This window comes from Moschus berezovskii, chromosome 16 (genome assembly GCF_049115385.1).
Source record: "Moschus berezovskii isolate FMDL1 chromosome 16, NW_MosBer_1.0, whole genome shotgun sequence".
Classification (NCBI taxonomy): Eukaryota; Metazoa; Chordata; class Mammalia; order Artiodactyla; family Moschidae; genus Moschus; species Moschus berezovskii.
Window position 1 is genome coordinate 68,127,631 of NC_142475.1, and position 21,994 is coordinate 68,149,624.

General features: G+C 38.2%; 1 protein-coding gene across 1 annotated transcript in view; it reads left to right on the forward strand.

Moving 5' to 3' along the window:
• CPA6 (carboxypeptidase A6) overlaps positions 1-21,994 on the forward strand; it is a 381,349-nt gene that overhangs the window by 312,930 nt on the left and 46,425 nt on the right. The window contains exons 10-11 of the mRNA XM_088844585.1: positions 15,306-15,416; positions 15,908-15,998. Coding sequence (XP_088700711.1) covers positions 15,306-15,416; positions 15,908-15,998 — 202 coding nt within the window. The remainder of the gene's footprint in view (positions 1-15,305; positions 15,417-15,907; positions 15,999-21,994) is intronic.

The following is a 21,994-nucleotide window of genomic DNA, read 5'->3' on the forward strand; positions in this document are numbered from 1 at the left end:
GCTTGATATGGGGATGAAAGTGCAGGATGAGTCAAAGATGGCAAGATGCTCAAGAGAATGATGAAACTGTGGGAGCATCAGCTGAAATGTTGGCAGTTTAATTAGTCTGAAGGGAAGAACCCAAAACCACACTCCATTAAGCAAGTTAAATGATTGATGTAGTCAACAAGTAATTACTAAGTGTCTATCATGCACCAGCCCAGGCAGAGTGTATATTGGGGAAGGAGACAGGATTTTCAAAACTCTGTTCTTTTGCAACTTTGATTCTCCTGAACCAAAAGGAGATGAGAGATTAAAGAGACTCGGTAAACAGAGTTGAGTATCTCAACCAAAAGAATCAATAACTGGTTTACAGATTTAATTTGGACAACAGAAATCCAAGAAACCATCCCAGTGATTTAGCCAACCATAACAGAATTGTTTCAAACATTTTTCTTGAGTGTATTACTTCACCTGATAAGAGATAGGAAAAAGGCAGAGGATTGAAACAGTTCACCACTCCTGTTCTGAGCTCTGGCACGAGTTCAGGGGAATCATAATGGTAGTTGAGGCAGGCAAGTAATTTTTAGCAGCAGCCTATATTTACCATCTTTTTATTTTTCATGTTTTTTTTTTCTTAATTGTGGAAAAGCCACTTAATTCTTTATTGGCAGTGCAGATGGAATAGCATTTGCTCATTTCTCAGAATCATCTCCAATCAAATGAGGTCATCTAGGCTTTGTGACGGAGAAGGCAATGGCAACCCACTCCAGTACTCTTGCCTGGAAAATCCCATGGATGGAGGAGCCTGGTGGGCTGCCATCTATGGAGTTGTGAAGAGTCAGACAGGACTGAGCGACTTCACTTTCACTTTTCACTTTCATGCATTGGAGAAGGAAACGACAACCCACTTCAGTGTTCTTGCCTGGAGAATCCCAGGGACGCGGGAGCCTGGTGGGCTGCCATCTATGGGGTCGCACAGAGTCGGACACGACTGGAGTGACTTAGCAGCAGCAGCAGGCTTTGTGAACTTTTGAGAGTTTAAAATTGTCGATCTCCAGGTCTGGGTATCTCAAGCCATGGCTGGTGCTAGCTGGCTCAGAGTTATGTACATAACTTAACTTTTGCCTCAAATATTTCTACATTGCTAGAGCAATTTTTTAAATTATTTATTATAATTGGAGGCTAATTACTTTACAATATCGTGGTGGTTTTTGCCATACATTGACATGAATCAGCCACAGGTGTACATGTGTCTCCCCACCGCAAAAACTCCTCCCGCCTCCCTCCCCATTCCATCCCTCTGGGTTGTCCCAGTGCACCGGCTTTGAGTGCACTAGGGCAAATTTGACCAGAGTCTTTACTTACAAAATATAGAATAAATGGCACTTCCCTGGTGGTTCAATGGCTAAGACTGCCCTCCCAATTCAGAAGGCCTGGGGGTTCAGTCTCTGGTCAGAGAACTAGATCCCCCATGCCACAACTAAGAGTTCACATACCACAACTAAAAATCCCACATACCACAATGAAGATCACGTGCCACCAAATAAATTAATAAATATTTTTTTAAAGAATATAAAATAAGTAACTCTGGAAAACACTGATTTGACTTCCAAGTAAGTAAGATGTTTCCAAATATAAAAGTATAAAGGAAATGATTGATAGCCCTGACTTCATTAAATATATTAAAGGAGTATTTAGGATGGGGAAAATGCCTGTGATATGCTATTATATCAAAAAAGCCAGCATGGACACATAGCAAAGTAAACCTAAACCAAATGAAAAGACAACCCTCAGAAAGGAAGAAAATATTTTCACATGAAGAGACTAACAAGAATGTAATCTCCAAAATACACGAACAGCTCATGGACCTCAATGTCAACAAACAAGCTAATCAAAAAGTGGGCGCAAGACCTAAATAAACATTTTTTCCGAAAAAGATATACAGATAGCCAAGAGGCAAAGGAAAAGATGCTCAACATCACTAATTATCAGAGAAATTCAAATTAAATGATGTATCACCTCACACCTGTCAAAACGGCCATCATCAAAACATCTACAGACAATAAAGTCTGGAGATGATATGGATAAAAGGGAACCTTCCTACATATTTGGTGGAAATATAAATTGGTACAGACACTCTGGGGAACAGTATTGAGGCTCCTTAAAAGAACTAAAAATAGAGCTACCACATGATCCAGCAATCCCACTCCTAGACATATACCCAGATAAAACCATAATTCAAAAATATACATGTACTCCAGTATTCATTGCAGCACCATTTACAATAGCCAGGACATGGAAGCAATCTGAATTTCCTCAACACAGAAATGGAAAAAGATGATGTGGTACATATATACAATGGAATATTATTCAGCCATAAAAACGAATAAAATAATGCCACCTGCAGCAAGATAGATGGACCTAGAGATCGCCACACTGAGTGAAGTAAGCCAGAAAAGAACAAATATCATTTATATAATATCATTTATATGTGGAATCTAAAAAAAATGATACACATAAAAACAGAGTCACAGATGTAGAAAACAAACTTCTAGTTACCAAGGGGGATTGGAGACAGGGGACTGATAAATTAGGAGATTGGAATTGACATTACATGCTATAATATATAAACAGATAACTAATAATAAGCTACTGTATAGAACAGGGAACTCTACTCAATACTCTGTAATAACCTGTATGGAAATAGAATTTTAGAAAGAGTGCATATGTGTATATGCATTACTGATTAACTGTCGTATAGCAGAAACTAACACAATATTGTAAAGCAACTATACTCCAATAAAAATAAATTTTAAATAACTTTTATACTTATTATAGCCTGGAAAAAACAGCATGGACATTATAATTTCCATGTTGTAAAATCTATATTTGAGATACATATAAATGAGATATATACTAAATACTAAAAAATTATGATTTTTATTTTCTTATTGTTTTGAGTTTTCCATATTTTCTATATTAAACAGAACCCAAAATGACATGTTTTAAACTAATTTAACCCAGTCAAAACTGAATAGTTTCATTCTCAAACTAAACTCATTTATGCTTGAGTCATATATTCCTGCAAGTATTTTAAAATTGGGCTTCCCTTCTGGCTCAGCTGTTAAAGAATTTGCCTGCAATGTGGGAGACCTGGGTTCAATCCCTGGGTTGGGAAGACCCCTGGAGAAGGGAAAGGCTACCCACTTCAGTATTCTGGCCTGGAGAATTCCATGTACCATGGGGTCGCAAAGAGTCAGACATGACTAAGTGACTTTCACTTTCCCTTCATTTTATTTATTTTTTAATTTTTTTTTTACTTTATTTTTTTTAATTTATTTATTTTAATTGGAGGCTAATTACTTTAATTATTGTATTGGTTTTGCCATACAGTGATTGAATTTGATTTAACTCGGTGGCAGACCAAAGATAAAGAAAGCAAGGGTTTGTGAGAAGATGATCCATGGGAAAATTGGGACAAGAATGCTCTGAAATGGAAAGTTCTTCCAGACTTTGAAGAGGCATAATATATAGGTGGATCTAATTTGGTCCTTTAACAGAATGGTAGCCAAAAGGAGGGAGGGAAAGAGAGAGAGAGGAAAAAAAAAAAAAATTCCTTAATGTCCCAGGTGGATCATGGTATTCTTCTGCTGTTATACATGTGAAACCTAACAGTTTCAGGCCCAGCCTGATTACACTGGAAAACCAACTCCATTTCCACGCTCCTGCTGCTACTGCCAAGTCGCTTCAGTCATGTCCGACTCTGTGCGACCCCATAGACGGCAGCCCACCAGGCTCCCCCATCCCTGGGATTCTACAGGCAAGAACACTGGAGTGGGTTGCCATTTCCTTCTCCAACGCATGAAAGTGAAAAGTGAAAGTGAAGTCACTCAGTTGTGTCCAACTCTTCGCGACCCCATGGACTACAGCCTACCAGGCTCCTCTGTCCATGGGATTTTCCAGGCAAGAGTACTGGAGTGGGATGCCATTGCCTTCTCCGTTCCGTGCTCCTAGCCATCTACAATAGGCACTAAGGATGGCTAATCCTGGTGCCAAAACCTGGCATGTGATTCAGGGTAGTAAAGTAATTGTTGGTGGTGTTGTTAATGATTTGCTAAGTCATGTCTGACTCTGCAGTCCCATGGACTGTAGCATGCCAGGGTCCTCTGTCCATGGGATTCTCCAGGCAAGAATACTGGAGTGGGTAGCCATGACTTTTTCCAGGGGATCTTCCCAACCCAGGGATCGAACCTGTATCTCTTATGTCTCCTGAATTGGCAGGCGGGTTCTTTACCATTAGAAGGAAGCCCCTCTTATTTCTTACAGGAAATTAAAGGTAAAAACCAATAGAAACCCTCAAATATAGGTGTGAAACTCAAAGTTTTGGTTAAGAAATGTAGCACTAAAAATAGAATAAACCTTTTAAGGAAGAGAATTTAAGTTTTTGTATAAAATATACCAAAGGTTGGGGAATAAATAAGTAATTGAGAGGGTTACTAACTCCAGACCAAACTTCTAATAAGTTCAGTTGAGTAAGCAAATAAGTCTTTGTTCTTAATGGTATAAAAAAAAACATTTCATAGATCTACATTTGTAAAAATTCTCCAATTTTGTCCACTACCATCCCTTTTAATTGCAATATTTTAATTTTTCTGCCAGTCTTTTAGTACCTTTTACTCCTTATATTCTCCTATCCTTCTCACCCTCCCCAGTCTTCTCTTTAATCCTCTGCATCCTCCAACCACTCTTTCTTCCTTTTAATTCAATTTGTAATGTCTTATACATAGCAGGCTCTATATTAATGTTTGTTCACTTTAATTAAACTGAAAGCCATTGCATCCATCATGCTCCACTATTCAACATTTGAAAATGTTTTGGGCACTGTTTATATAGGCAGTGTTTATAAAAGCAATCTTCACTTTTCTGGCACAGAAATGTATCACTGTAGAAGTGACCATGCAAACTGAGGCCATAAAAATCTATCTTGATAACTAATGGGGAAAATTAAGTTTGTTCTATGATCTTTATGTATTTTTGTCAAAAGATTAAAGACTTTCTTACTCTGTTGTAAAGGTGTAAGAGAATGACCAAAAATAGTGAAACTAACACTTATTACACTGTAATTTAAAACATTAAAGATACTGATAATTAAATACCTTCTTTGTAAAAATCTTTATCACAGGTTGTTTGGATATTGCTTCTCATTATGAAACTTACAGCATGAGTTGAGCATCATTTTTTAACACTCTGGCAAATTGTAATACTTCTTTCTTAGTTTTGATCAGATTCCAGTATTCTTTTCCTTTCCTTGTGCTTTCGATGTCAAAAAATATCTGCAAGAGTTGCTTTAATGTGAAATGTTGAAAGCGTCATTTTTTCTGGAACACCTTGCTCCTTTCCATTACAACCATTTCCCTCATTTATGTCAGTGAGTTCGTCTTCACTTAGTTCCTCAGACTACCTAAGGCAGTGTCCATATTCCTGTGGTCAGCTATTTCTACTATAACTCCATTTACATTTGATTCATATTTCCTTTCTGCATTATCTGCATTATGCTTCACTTTAAGCCTTGTTGGCCAATTCTCTCTTATCATATCCATTTTTGCAAAATGCCACAGGCGTTTTTTCACCAAAAGACAAGGGAGCAACACAGCTACACTTTGCTGTCTGTGTGTGAACTGAGTAAACACATGCACAGTCGCCAATCACACACCTACAGACTAAAACAAGCAGCACAATTTGTCACAGGTCTTGATGCACAGCTATAATTTACACAGTGTTTTGTAGAGTTAAGACCTAGCACTAGTAACAAATTTGAACTGTACTTGGAGGACTGCTATTATTTAACTAAACCATGGTTACTGAAATTTGTATATCAGAGCCATGCAAAGTAAAGATGCCTATACTTTCTTTTTGTAGGTTAATGATTCTTACATAGTAGATTTTAACAATGCCACCAAGTCAGTCCTGGCCTCTATTCTGTTGGCCTTGATTAAATACAACCAACCATTGTTATTAGGCTATCTCAGTACAAAAATTCTAGAACTGTGAAGTGGTTTTAAGGAAAAAGCAGCATGAATATGCAGCTAAGGTAATACAAAATATTTCAAATGTTTATCTATATCTCTTAATAGAGAATATAGATTAATAGATAATATTTTTCAATAGTCACCTGCCCTGTTAGACTGGCCAGTCTCTGAGAGGTTCTCAGTATAAATTAATTAAGTATAAAATTAACTAGATTTGCATATGATTTTCCAGTTCTCCATCATTCATTTACAGAGCCTTTGTTCACGTTGCTCCCAAGCTATTATTTAGTTACCATATTGTATTTAAGGAGCTTCTCACAGTGTGACATTGAATACATTATACATTAAGCTCCCTTTTTAAAAATTTCCCTGGGAACTCTCTCCTGCTCTAATTCATTCTCCAATTATTGCATGATAAATAACTCCTTTGTGTCAAGATGCACCCACTTTGGTGCTCCAACTCTTTTCTACCATAAATAGTTTTACTCCACTCCAGTCTAGGTGAAAACCTTCTTCAACTTGACTGGTGACTGTGCTGTTTCTTTGACCTCAGTTATAACAGCTAGTTCTCCCAGCAAGCACTTCACTCAATATGTGCTTATTATTTTTAGGTCTTCTGTAGTGATTCTAGAAGAAAAATAATGGAAAAAATTTTAAAGCTGCCTTTTTAAAAGCCAGCACCACTGATCCTAAAAACAGTGTCACATTCCAGGTTGCCATAGAGTTCTAAGAAAGCAACATCCAACCAAATAAATCCAAAAACAATGAAAAGGGGGAACTCTTGGGCCTAACCTTCTCTTACCACACAAAGACTTTCATAATTGCAAAATTTTTCTTTGAATTTAACTAAAGTTTATTTGGTGAATTCTGGTATATGTTCAGTACAGTCACTCAGTTGTATCTGACTTTTTGTGACCCCACGGACTTCAGCCAGGCTTCCCTGTCCATCACCAACTCCCGGAGCTTGCTCAAACTCATGTCCATAAAGTCGGTGATGCCATCCAACCATCTCATCCTCTGCTGTTCCCTTCTCCTCCTGCCTTCCATCTTTCCCAGCATCAAGGTCTTTTCCAATGAGTCAGTTCTTCACAACAGGTGGCCAAAGTATTGGAGCTTCAGCTTCAGCATCAGTCCTTCCAATGAATATTCAGGACTGATTTCCTGAATTCTGATTCTGGTAAATAACATGCATCTCTTTATGCGGAAGCCAAAGTAGTCTTGGTAGGTACCAAACAGATTAATTCTTTGTCTCTCTTCATTAAGTTCAGAAATTCCATAACCTAATACCAACATATCACTTTCCTAGCAGAATGTTTTACTCAAAACTGTACCTTTTAACTTAAAATCCATCTCAGCAAAGTATTTTTAAGTGAATTGATGGAGGTGAGTGTAGTACCTAAAGACTGCCACAATGAGGCGTGTGGAACATGGTTTTCTGACTGGCTTTCAGGTCATGACTTCTTAAATCTTCCTTGTAAGCAACAATAGTCGTCAAGAAATTAAACTTGGAAACCCAGGATGGAACTCGATTAGTAGGTATCTCCTTTCTTGTGTGTATGGATGGTGGGAATTGATTGCTAAAAAGAGTCCCACATGTTAGAAGGAAAGCATGCCCCAGTGTTCTTTATGGTTATCATATGTTAGAGTATGATAGACAGTCACATGATCATCTTTTAAGTATGATAGTATGATCATGTTAGAGTATGATAAAATGTCACATGATCATCTTTTTTTCTAGAAATTTCACCTATACCATACAATAAACCATCTACAGCCATTATTTAAAGCACTGAATAAAGAGGTTTCTGAATTGTCCTATTCAGCACTGAACAGTCATCACATTGTGATCATTCTCATTTTGTCTGACCAGATGGAGAATGGCTGCAATTCTTAGAGTTATAAAAATCACAAATATAGCATATGGAAAACAATAACACCCTGTTTATTTGTCAGAGGAAGAACATGTTCCGGCACATCTCAAATATTAAATCCACTCCAGAAAAGAATGCTAGGATACAGCTTCCTTAGTTAATGCATTATTTGGAAATGAAGAAATTTACAACAAAGCCATGTTAATGGTCTAAAAATACACAAAAACACTTGACAGTTATAATAAAAAGTGATAAATCGTTTTACAATGAGGTTTTAGAAGTGGAATGTTCCCAAACTCATTCCATGCAGCCACCATCACCGTGATACCAAAACCAGACAAAATTACAAAAGAAGAAAATTACTGGCCAATATCACTGGTGAACATAGACACAAAAGTATCAACAAAATACTAGCAAGCCAAACCCAACAATATGTTAAACAGATCATACACTGAGATCAATTGGGAGTTATCCCAGGGATGCAAGGACTCAATATAGGCAAATCAATCAATATTATACACCATAGTAACAAAGAATAAAAACCATATGATCATCTCAATAGAGCAGAAAAAGCTTTTAACAAAATTCAACAAGCATTTATGATAAAGGCTCTCCAGAAAGTGGGCCTAAAGGGAACCTACATCAGCAAAATAAAGGCCGTATATGACAAACGCACAGCCAACCTTATTCTCAGTGGTGAAAAGCTGGAAGCATTTACTCTAAGATAAGCAACAAGCAAGGAGCTCCACTCTCACCACTTTTTCAACATAGTCTTGGAAGTTCTTGCCATGACAAGGAAAGAAAAAATAAATAATAGGAATCCAAATTGGAAAGAAAAAGAAGAAGTTATCTTTGCAGATAGCATGATATTATACACAGGAAATCCTAACGAAACCATCAGAAAACTACTAGGGCTAATGAATGAATTTAGTAAAGTCTCAGGATACAAAATTAATATACAGAAATATCTTGCATTCCTATACAATAACAATGAAAGATCATAAAGAGAAATTCAGGAAACAATCCCACTTACCATTGCAACAAAAAGAATAAAATACCTAGGAATAAACCTACCTAAGGAGCAAAAGACCTGTACATAGAAAACTATAGGACACTGGTGAAAGAAATCAAAGATGACATGAACAGATGGAGAAATATACCATGTTCTTGGAGTGGAAGAATATTGTGAAAATGACCACTACCCCAAACCATCTACAGATTCAATGCAATCCCTATCAAACAACCAATGGCATTTTTCGCAGAACTTAAACAAAAAAATTTATAATTTGTATGGAAACACAGAAGTCTCCAAATAGCCAAACAAGTCTTAAGACAAATGGAGCTGGAGAAATCAAGCTCCCTGACTTCAGACTATACTACAAAGCTACAGTAATCAAGAGAGTGTAGTACTGGCACAAAAATAGAAATATAGATCAATACAACATGATAGAAAGCCCAGAGATAAACTCACACACCTGTGGCCACCTAATCTATGACAAAGGAGGCAAGAATATACAAGGGAGAAAACACAATGACTTCAATAAGTGGTGCTGGGAAAACTAGAAAGCTACATGTCAAAGAATGAAATGAGAACATTCCCTACCACCACGTAGTTTACTGTTTTAGTCCCTCAGTCATGTCTGACTCTTTCGTAACCCCATGGACTGTAGCATGCCAGGTTCCTCTGTCCATGGGATTTCCCAGACAAGAATGCTGGAGTGGGTTGCCATTTCCTTCTCCAGGGGATCTTCCCAGCCCAAAGATCAAACGCACGTCTCCTACTTGGCAGGCAAATTCTTTATCACTGAGCTACATGAAATGCCTCCCTAACACCATACACAGAAAAAAATTCAAAATGGATTAAAGCCTTGAATGTAAGGCCAGATGCTATAGAACCCGTAAAGGAAAACATAGGCAGAACACTTTTTAACATAAATCACAGCAAGATCTTTTCTGACCCATCTCCTAGAGTAATAAAAATAAAAATGAATGGGACCTAATTAAACTTAAAAGCTTTTGCACAGCAAAGGAAACCATAAACAAGATGAAAATACAACCCTCAGAATGAGAGAAAATATTTACAAACAAAGCAAATGACAAAGGATTAATCTCGTAAATATACGAGCAGTTCATGCAACTCAATATCAAAAAAACAACCCAAATGAAAGATGGGCAGAAGATCTAGATATACATTTCTCCAAAGACATAGAGATGGTCAACAAACACAGGAAAAGATTCTCAACATCACTGATTATCAGAGAAATGCAAATCAAAACTACAATGAGATATCACCTCACACTGGTCAGAATGGCCAAAATAAAAAAATCTACAAACAATAAATGCAGGAGAGGATATGGGGAAAAGTGTTGGTGGGAGTATAAATTGATACAGCCATTATGGAAAACAATATGAAGTTTTCGCAAAAAAATAAAAATAGAACTACCATTTGACCCAGCAATCCCACTCCTGGGCATATACCCAAAGAAAACCATAGTTCAAGAAGATACAAGAGCCCTCGTGTTCACTGCAACATTACTTCCAATAACTAGGACATGGAAGCAACATAAATGTCCATCAACAGAGGAACGGATAAAGAAAATGTAGTACATAGATACTCAGCCATAAAAAGGAACATAATTGGTCATTTGTAGAGACATGGAGAGACCTAGAGAGTGTCATGAAGAGAGAAGTAAGTCAGAGAAAAACAAATATTGTATATTAACACATATCTGTGGAATCTAGGAAAATGTTACAAATGATCAATCCCATTTGCAAAGTAGAAATAAAGACAGATGTAGAGACCAAATGTATGGCTACCAAGGGAAAGGCAGGGGGAGGAATGGGCAGACTGGGATTGACACATGTACACTATTGATACAATGTATAAAATACATAACTAATGAGAACATGTTGTATAGCACAGGGAACTCTAGTTAATGTACTGAGGTGACCTGAATGGGAAGGAAATCCAAAGGGACAGTTAAGTCACTCAGTCGTGTCTGACTTTTTGTGACCCCATGAATCACAGCACGCCAGGCCTCCCTGTCCATCACCAACTCCCAAAGGGACAGGATATATGTATATGTATGGCTGATTCATTTTGCTGTACAGTAGAGCCTAGTATAACATTGTACACTCTGACAGAAATTAATCTAAAAAATAAAATAATTGAGTTTTTAAGCACAATTCAGTGATTAAGACAGCAGACAGGCAAAAATATGTCTAGGAAAAATGTTCAGGAATGTTCACAACCAATCTTGTAACAGTGAAATATCAGAAACAACATAATCGTCCATCAACAAAATAAGGGATAGATATAGTATGCATTTATCTATAATGGAATTCCATATAATAGTTAAAAATGAATAAATCATCAACTTAATAAGTGCCAAAATATAATATTGGAGAGAAAAGCAAACTGAAGATTGGCATATCATGATCTCATTTGCATGAAATTTCAAAGCATATACATATTATATATTGTTTGTGAATCCACATGTATGTACTAAATTAGGAAATCATGCACAGAAATGATAATGGAAATTGAGGATAGTTATTGAAGGAGGGGAGGAAAATGGGATCTGAGAGTGATTTAAAAAAGGGGGGAGCTCTAGTTTTACCTATAATGTCTTGATTTTCTTTTCAAAAGATTTGATAAATACAACAAGATGTAGTGGATGTAATTTCTTCTCTGTATTTTTTCTATTTGCTTAAAATATATTGTGATTTTTTGAAAGGAAGTTAGTAATATTTTCTCAAATACAAAAGCATGGCAGTCAATTGCATTGGAGGAGGAGAAGGCAGAATAAAAAGAGAAGGTCCACATGCAAGTCTCCAGCATAATCTAGTGCTTAATGTGCTAACATGTAGCACATTTTCTGTGATTGGAAGAGGTGTGACTTCCCCAGTTTAGACTGAGACGAATGAGCCACAGATCCCAGTGCTATGAGAGAAGGGAGAGAAATTACGACTTTTTCCTATCCCTTCATTCCTGCCTTGCTACTCCAAATTCCTTTCCTTCCATCTCTTCTTCCTCTCTAGAGTGGCATGGAAAACCACAACCCTGTAACGTTAAGGGAGAAAAGTTAGCTAATCATATGACTCTGTCTCTGCCATCCCACCAGCAGACTTCCTCCAAGCTTTGGGAGACCATCTTTCATTAAAGGAAAATAAAATTCCAGGGTATGTACAACTGATCACATACCAGGAACTTTCCTCTAGTTTGAGACATTGGACTGTTAATATAAATTCAAGCACATATGAAAGTTCTACCGAAGTTATTTGGCCAGCAAATTGTTGAGTCTTAAAGAACAAAATGCAAAAAAGCATGGCTGTCTGAGGAGGTGTTAACAAATAGCTGTGAAAAGAAGAGAAGCGAAAAGCAAAGGAGAAAAGGAAAGATATAAGCATCTGAATGCAGAGTTCCAAAGAATAGCAAGGAGAGATAAGAAAGCCTTCCTCAGCGATCAATGCAAAGAAATAGAGGAAAACAACAGAACAGGAAAAACAAGAGATCTCTTCAAGAAAATTAGAGATTCCAAGGGAACATTTCATGCAAAGATGGGCTCGATAAAGGACAGAAATGGTATGGACCTAACAGAAGCAGAAGATATTAAGAAGAGGTGGCAAGAATACACAGAAGAACTGTACAAAAAAGATCTTCATGACCAAGATAGTCACGATAACGTGATCACTGACCTAGAGCCAGACATCTTGGAATGTGAAGTCAAGTGGGCCTTAGAAAGCATCACTACGAACAAAGCTAGTGGAGGTGATGGAATTCCAGTTGAGCTACTTCAAATCTTGAAAGATAATGCTGTGAAAGTGCTGCACTCAATATGCCAGCAAATTTGGAAAACTCAGCAGTGGCCACAGGACTGGAAGAGGTCAGTCTTCATTCCAATCCCAAAGAAAGGCAATACCAAAGAATGCTCAAACTACCGCACAATTGCACTTATCTCACACGCGAGTAAAGTCATGCTCAAAATTCTCCAAGCCAGGCTTCAGCAATATGTGAACCGAGAACTCCCAGATGTTCAAGCAGGTTTTAGAAAAGGCAGAGGCACCAGAGATCAAATTGCCAACATCCGCTGGATCATGGAGAAAGCAAGAGAGTTCCAGAAAAACATCTATTTCTGCTTTATTGACTATGCCAAAGCCTTTGACTGTGTGGATCACAATAAACTGTGGAAAATACTGAAAGAGATGGGAATCCCAGACCACCTGACCTGCCTCTTGAGAAACCTGTATGCAGGTCAGGAAGCAACAGTCAGAATTGTACATGGAACAACAGACTGGTTCCAAATAGGAAAAGGAGTACGTCAAGGCTGTATTTTGTCACCTTGCTTATTTAACTTATATGCAGAGTACATCATGAGGAATGCTGGGCTGGAAGAAGCACAAGCTGGAATCAAGATTGCTGGGAGAAATATCAATAACCTCAGATATGCAGATGACACCACCCTTATGGCAGAAAGTGAAGAGAAACTCAAAAGCCTCTTGATGAAAGTGAAAGAGGAGAGTGAAAAGGTTGGCTTGAAGCTCAACATTCAGAAAACAAAGATCATGGCATCTGGTCCCATCACTTCATGGGAAATAGATGGAAAAACAGTGAAAACAGTGTCAGACTTTATTTTTTTGGGCTCCAAAATCACTGCAGATGCTGATTGCAGCCAGGAAATTAAAAGACGCTTACTCCTTGGAAGGAAAGTTATGACCAACCTAGATAGTATATTAAAAAGCAGAGACATTACTTTGCCAACCAAGGTCCATCTAGTCAAGACTATGGTTTTTCCCTTGGTCATGTATGGATGTGAGAGTTGGACTGTGAAGAAAGCTGATCGCCGAAGAATTGATGCTTTTGAATTGTGGTGCTGGAGAAGACTCTTGAGAGTCCCTTGAACTGCAAGGAGATCCAACCAGTCCATTCTAAAGGAGATCAGTCCTGGGTGTTCACTGGAAGGACTGATGCTAAAGCTGAAACTGCAATACTTTGGCCACCTCATGCGACGAGTTGACTCACTGGAAAAGACTCTGATGCTGGGAAAGGTTGGGGGCAGGAGGAGAATGGGACAACAGAGAATGAGATGGCTGGATGGCATCACCGACTCTGTGGACATGAGTTTGAGTGAACTCCGGGAGTTGGTGATGGACAGGGAGGCCTGGCGTGCTGTGATTCATGGGGTCGCAGAGAGTCAGACACGACTGAGTGACTGAACTGAACTGAACTGAACTGAAAGAACAAAAGAGAGTTGTATTAACAATGTTTATCAACTTATATTAATTTATAAGTATTTAAATTGTACTTAATAAAATAGTATTTAACTCATTTCTTATGTTCTTGAATACATTCCTATATTTTCAGTATTATTTCTATATAGTGATACTTTCTCATAATAGATTGCATTTTTGGATTGCTGCTCTCTATTACAGAATTCTCACTGTATAAATACAGAATGCTGCTTGTGATTGGTTCTGAAATTCTACATACCTGGATGTAAAGAAAAATTGAAACTTTTAAGTATTAAATTTTCCAAAGCAAGATACAATTTAAGAATTATTTGATTTTGAATTGTTTTAATATGGTAAAATTCTAACAATCTAAATGGATAAAAAATGAGAGGTGGTAATCTTTCCCATACATTGTCCCCCAGGCCCCCTCCCCCAAGGCAGTCATTGTTACAAATATTCTAAATGTTTGTCTAGGGTACTTTATAAATAGACAAACATGCATCAAAAAGGACTTATTTAAAAAGTCCGTTCCATAGGAATGGTATTTCAAAATGTTTATATTCTTAACTTGACTTAGCATATTTAATGCTTTTCTATTTGAAGTCAAATAGTACAGAATCTTCAAGCCTGGCATCAGTCACACAGAAGCAAGATTTCAAAGGAACCATGATAAAGGTGACACAATAAATAATTGTCCATTAAACTCTTTGTAGAAAAGTCAGGAAAGAACGGAGTGTCCATGCAGTAAGTTTCAAAACTTGAGTCTGCTACCAATTACACATAAACAATTAAGTGGCACATGTAACCATCCTGTGATGTATCATGTAAGAATATAAAAATATTTAGATAATTGCTTTGTCCACAACTGAATGGAATCTTAAAAAGAACTGATAATACAAAATCATATCTAAATTGCTGCTTTCTTAATTATCCCAAACTTTAGCCAGATCTGAAATATTACAAGAGGCTGCCCAATTAATCTGTTTTGTACCCTTGCTAAAATGTTATCAGAAATAGTTTAAGACAGAAGTCTCAAGAAATAACATGTGATGTCAAATTATAGCTCATATTAGCTTGTTACTTTTCAACTCAATATATTTAGTATTTCCCATAGATAGAAAATATTTCTCTTTTTTTTTTTGAAATTTTTTTGTGATTGATTTGTAAGAAACATGTTACCTCTGTCTTTTAGGCTCTTCTAACATATAGGAGTGACCCAACCATGAGAAAAATGTTGAATCATCTGTATTTCTATATCATGCCTGTGTTTAACGTTGATGGATACCATTTTAGCTGGACCAATGTAAGTCACTTTGTCTATCCAACTGAAAAAACCATGGAAAATTGTCCTAATGCAGGAAGGATGCTTGGTGGGCAGCCAGCCTAGTACTTTCAGAGCTATGAAAGATTTCCACTCCCTTCCCCAGCACAGCATCAACCTTCTGATTTTGTTTATATATGTTTGTCTTTTGCATAAGATTTCATGTTTAAAAAAAGATATCTCCTTCCAAATAAATTATAAAAAATCACTTGTCTAGTCCAGCTTATTCAATTTTGCCTGTGAAGAAATGAGGCCAAGAGAAACTAAGAGAGAAGTCTGTGGCAGGAATTGGAACAGGAACCTGGGTGTCCAATGCTCATCTTGTCCTCTTCTCACTCCATGGACTTGTTTATTCCTGGAAAAAATCCCCCACCCCTCACTGCTGTGATTCATTCACTGAAGAACTACTAAAATGCATGGGGATAACCTCTTAAGTGTTTATTCTGCACCTCTTTTCTTTTAATTACATCTAGGATCGATTTTGGAGAAAAACAAGGTCAAGGAACTCAAGGTTTCACTGCCGAGGAGTGGATGCCAATCGAAACTGGAGGGTGAAATGGTGCGGTATGTTGGGGACTAATTGGGATCCGGATTCAGAGGTATCCATCGCGTTCACTCTCAAAAATGATGAGCCCATTAGGGCTCCAATGTAACATTGATGTCTTTGTGTATGTGAAAACCTCCTATGTTTTGCACTGTAGCTGTAATTCACAAAAGAAAATGAAAGCATTTTCATAAAGGATTCAAATCTGGCAACCTCATCCTGAAAACTGAAAATTTAAACACAGACATAAAAGCAGAAAACTAAGGAATATTTGTCATTCAGAAACTAAAACAGGAAATGTGGTTTGTGGTATAAATCCAGTCAACGTAATTTATCTTTTCACCAAGAGTAACGCTGATCCTGTCTTCATCTGTCTATGGTGATCACAGCTGCCAAATCCTTGTCTAGACTCTACCAACCTGCCAATCATACACTGACTGGGCACTCATTTGGTGAATATATTTCCACTACATTCCATATTTCATGACAGTAACCTTTTAAATAAGGAGAGGATGTCATTTTAAGAAAGGAAACTCTTGTGGCAAAATAAAGAAGCAGGTAGACAGCAAAAGAGAGAAACAGAGGAAATTAGCCACAGCTAGAATCCCATGGATGGAGGAGCCCGGTAGGCTGCAGTACGTGGAATCGCTAAGGGTTGGACAGGACGGAGCGACTTCACTTTCACTTTTCACTTTCACACATTGGAGAAGGAAACGGCAACCCACTCCAGTGTTCTTGCCTGGAGAATCCCAGGGACAGGGGAGCCTGGTGGGCTTCCGTCTATGGGGTCACACAGAGTCGGACACGACTGAAGTGACTTAGCAGCAGCAGCAGCAGTGTAGAAGAGGCAAAACTTGACCTCATCCCATCTTGGGTTTTCAGCTGGGCTCTTAAACAGAAAGGCAGATTAACAAGGAAAAACGGTTTATTAATGGGCTCTGCACAGGATACATAGGAGAAAGCTCATGAGAAGTAACTCCAAGTGGCAACTTAGAACACCAACTTATACAGAGTCTTCAACGAAGAGAAATAAACTTGTAGAGAAATAATAGGACAAAGGAAAACAGTTTTAAGTTTCCAAGGGCTGCCAACTGTGGGAAATAATTATATGAGAAGAAACTCAAGCAGGAAGGCTTGTTTGCAGATTCCTCTGGTGCTGTCTCTGGGCTAAAGGTCTGTCTCCGGTAGGAGAATTTATATCCTGTCTTTAGGCAGAAAAGGGGAAGGTGAACAGAACTTCTGCATTTGCTGCTGCTCAACTGCCTTGGACTCAAATTAATTTTTATGTCAAAGAGGCATATTTGGGGGCAAGCAACATATTCTGGTTTACTTTGCTAGGTATCTTAGTTGGCAACAGCGGGGAGGGAAACAAGTGTAAGCCACATGCAGTTGTAAAAAGCTACCCTTTCTCAGAGTCCTTCCCTAGCGCCCTCAAAATACAGACCAGAGCGTTGTGCAATAGTATGTCTCATGAGAGTCTCTTAGAAATGAAGCTCATCACAGTCTTTCCTTCTGTGAGGCTTTGGTTCAGTACCAGATGCCACTCCTCCCATCTCCACCAGCATAGGCAGGATAACTGGGTGTGCTTGAGACTCCTTCCACAGAACATTCTTTAATCCATTAGAACTGGCAAATCAGAATATGGTAAAGCAGAAAGAATATGGTTTAGACTATCACAGATAGATGGCTTCCCTGGTGGCTCAGATAGTAAAGAATTTTCCTGCAATGCAGGAGACCCAAGTTTGATCCCTGGGTCAGGAGGATCCCCTGGAGAAGGAAATGGCTACCCACTCCAGTATTCTTGCCTGGAAAATCCCATGGACAGAGGAGCCTGGCGGGCTGCAGTCCATGGGGTTGCAAAGAGTCGACAGACTGAGCAACTAAACACTTTCACTTCACTTTCATGGTTTCATTCTACTATTGTTAGCAGACTGATTTGGGTGATTTTCTCCAACCTACCAAATTAGTAATAATAACAATACCCGCCTCATTGGGTTCTTAAGGGAATTAACACATGTTTAATGATGATTTAGTTCTAGCTCCAAACAGGGGACTACATCTCAGTGACCCAACCAGTCTTCCCCACCTTCCAAAACACTCAATTCACCTCTGAGCCTCAGGTCAGTTGTTTGTAAAACTACCTCTTTCCTTCAGGGGAGTGTTGTGGTGATGAGCCATGAGATAAGCTTTAAAGTATTTGCACTTATGAGAGAAAGAAAAGCATTACATAAATAATATACTGTGGGGACTTCTCTGGTTAAGACTTTGCCTTACAGTGGTTAAGACTTTGCCTTACAATATGGTTCAATCCCTGGTCAGGGAGCTAAGACCCCATATGTCTCACAGCCAAAAAACAAAAACAGAAAACAGAAACACTATTGTAGCAAATTCAATAAAGACACCAAAAAAATCTTTTTAAAAAATACTATAAAGTGATACTATTGATGGCTGCTGCTAAGTCACTTCAGTCGTGTCTGACTCTGTGCGACCCCATAGACAGCAGCCCAGCAGGCTCCCCCATCCCTGGGATTCCCCAGGCAAGAACACTGGAGTGGGTTGCCATCTCCTTCTCCAATGCATGAAAGTAAAGAGTGAAAGTGATTGATGGCTATTTAGATTTAATTTTTTTTTCTTCAATCTGGACTGAGAACGCAAACTTGTTCATATTAACTCCCTGAGATCACTAACTTTTAAAAATCCCCTTTTTTCCATCTCTCAGATGGGAACTTTTTGCAAGCTCATAATTATGTGTGCTGTTTCAGTAGCTGCCAGGTGCCCACACCCATAGGTTTGTCATGTCCAAGATGCCCACAATCACCTGAGTGAGCATCCAGGATGGTAACTGAGTCAAGTCACACTGGCAGGCCAGCCAGCTCTGCAGGATAAAGCTAGACTCTTGTTTATATCCAATTTCAAAGAAGTGGCTTGCTTCCCTGTGCTTCCTCCTTTCTCTAGCCTGTTTCCTTCAGCCATGTACCTTCTCTGATTTCTTTGTTCCAAACTACAGTCCCAGGTGGAATTCCTTTGATTCTCCCTATGTTTGAATCATTCTGATTCTTCCTGTGAGTTGGCACTCACAATGTGCAGGGGATTTTGTCAAATGTCAGTGGCAAATGACCCTGATAGACCATTGTAGGTGATGCGGGAAGGGAGATGTGGCTGGGCCTTTTGCCCCACCAAGGTCTCCCAAGTGGATTCAGCTGATCTGACCAGCAGGCAGCTGTGGTTTCCTCCCTCACAGCATCTAATCCATCTCCTTCACTGAGGGAACCACTCATAGATCAAGGGCATTGTAGTACATGAAATCAAATCCCTAACTGAACCTCCAAATAAATATCTATAATATTATTGATATAGAAAAGCCCAGGACCAGTGAAAACACTATAGAGTCAGCACTGAACTAACAAAAACCAGTATTTCTTTCTCTGAAATTAGTCTCAGACTTAAAAAGAGGAGAACATGAAACTATGGTTTTATAATGAAAAAAATCTGTAGACATGCATATAACAGTCTGAATACAATGTGGAAAAGACAGCTTAGAGCATATACATGGAAATAGGTATACCTGTCCAATACTTGGGCTTCCCTGGTGGTTCAGATGGTAAAGATTCTCCCTGCAATACAGGAGAGCCAGGTTCAATCCCTGGATCAGGAAGATTCCCTGGAGAAGGGAATGGCTACCCACTCCAGTATTCTTGCCTGGAGAATGCTATGCACAGAGGAGTCCATGTGTGCAGAGTCAGACATGACTGAGTGACTAATACTTTCACTTCCAATACCTTAGAGCACCCCCAAGGGGCTTTCAGGATATGAAATAAATATCACTGCTCTGGAAGTCCAGCAGAGGGACTTAACAAGGCAGAGTAGTGGTAGGAACCAAGAATAAATTTCATTCATTCATTTGCCAAAGTTAATTGAGCACATATACTCTCTTAGACATTGTGTTGTTGTTTTTTCCTTCCTTTATGCACTCTTTTTTAGAGAATACTTTGAGCACAGAATTTTTCAAATTGGAATAAACCCAGGAGAAAACCAAAGGGTTTGGATGAATCCCATACTAAGCTTTAATCTGTGAATAATTCAAGCATTGCCTAAATGTAAATTACTATTAGGACAACCTACAGATGGGAGAACATGTTTGCAAATCATATATCTGATTAGGAACTCAGAATATTAAAAGAACTCTTACAAGTCAACAATAAAAAGATGACCCAGTTTTAAACATACAAATGATTTGAACAGACATTTCTCCAAAGAAGATATACAAATTGGAATAAGCACATAAAATAATGCTCAACATCATTAGCCGTCAGGAAAATGCACACCAAGGTACCACTTCACACCCATTAACATGGCTAAACAACTCTCAAAATGGGAGAAAATATTTTTAAATGAAGCAACTGAAAAAGGATTAATCTCTAAAATATACAAGCAGCTCTTGCAACTCAATATCAAAAAACCAAATAAAAAAAAACCCAATCAAAAAATGGGCAGAAGACCTAAACAGATACTTCTCCAGAAAAGACATACAGGTGGCCAACAAACACATGAAAATATGCTCAACATCACTAATTAGTAGAGAAATGCAAATTAAAGCTACAGTGAGGTATCACCTCACACCAATCACAATGGCCATCATCAAAAAATCTAAAAATAAATGCTGGAGAGGATGTGGAGAAAAGGGAACCCTCATGTACTGTTGGTGGGAATGTAAACTGATACAGCCATTATGGAGAATAGTGGAGAAGGGAATCGCAACCCACTCCAATATTCTTGCCTGGAGAATCCCACGGGAAGAGGAGCTTGCCAGGCTATAGTCCATGGGGTTGCAAAGAGTCGGACACAACTGAAGCGACTTAGCACCCATGGAGAAGAGTACAGAGGTTCCTTAAAAAAGCAAAAACAGAACTACCATATGACCCAGAAATCCCATTACTGGGCATTTACCCTGAAAAACTCATAGTGCAAAAAGACACATGTACCCCATCAACAGGTGAATGGATAAAGAAGATTTGTCATATGTACATGCATGTGTGTATATATATATATACATATATATATATATATATATATGATAGAATATTACTCAGCCATAAAAAGGAATGAAATTGGGTGATTTGTAGTGATGTGGATGGACCTAGAGTCTGTCATACAAAGTGAATCAGAAAGAGAAAAATAAATATTGTATGTTAATGCATATGTATAGAATTTAGAAAAATGATTCGGATGAAACTATTTGCAGACATAGAGAACGGTCAGGTGAATACAAGGTGGGAAGGGGAGGGTGGAACGAACTGGGAGAATAGGCGTGACATATATACACTACTATGTGTAAAATAGATAACTAGTGGAAAGCTGCTGTATAGCACAGGGAGCTCAGCTTGGTGCTCTGTGATGACCTAGAGGGGTGGGATGGGAGTATGGGAGGGAGGCTCAAGAAGGAAGGAATATATGTATACATATAGCTGCCTTGCAGTATATGTATGTATTCATAGATTCATGTTGTTGTGTAGCAGAAACTAGCACATTGTTAAGCAAATATACTTCATTTTTTTAAAGATGGCTATAATAAAAAAAAAAGCATAGCAAGTATTAGTGAGGGTATGGAAAAACTGGAACACTCAATACTTGATGGTGGGAATGTAAATGATGTGGCCACTTTGGAAAAAATGTTTTAATAGTTTCTCAAAAGTTAAACACAGAATAGCCATATGACCTAGCAATCCTGCTCCTAGGTATATACCCATGAGAAATGAAAACACACGTCCATAAAATAACTCATACATGAATGCTACATGAAATAAACTAGTTACAAAATAACAAATATTGTATGATTCCATTTATATATTTAAACGTCCAGAATAGACAAACCCAAAGACAGAGAGTAGATAAGTGGTTGCCAAGGGTGAAGGAGACAGGGTAGTGACTATAATGGGTAAGGGTTTTTTGGGGGAGATGGTGAAAATGTTTTTTAATTAGATAATGGTAATGATCATGAATATACTAAAATTCATTT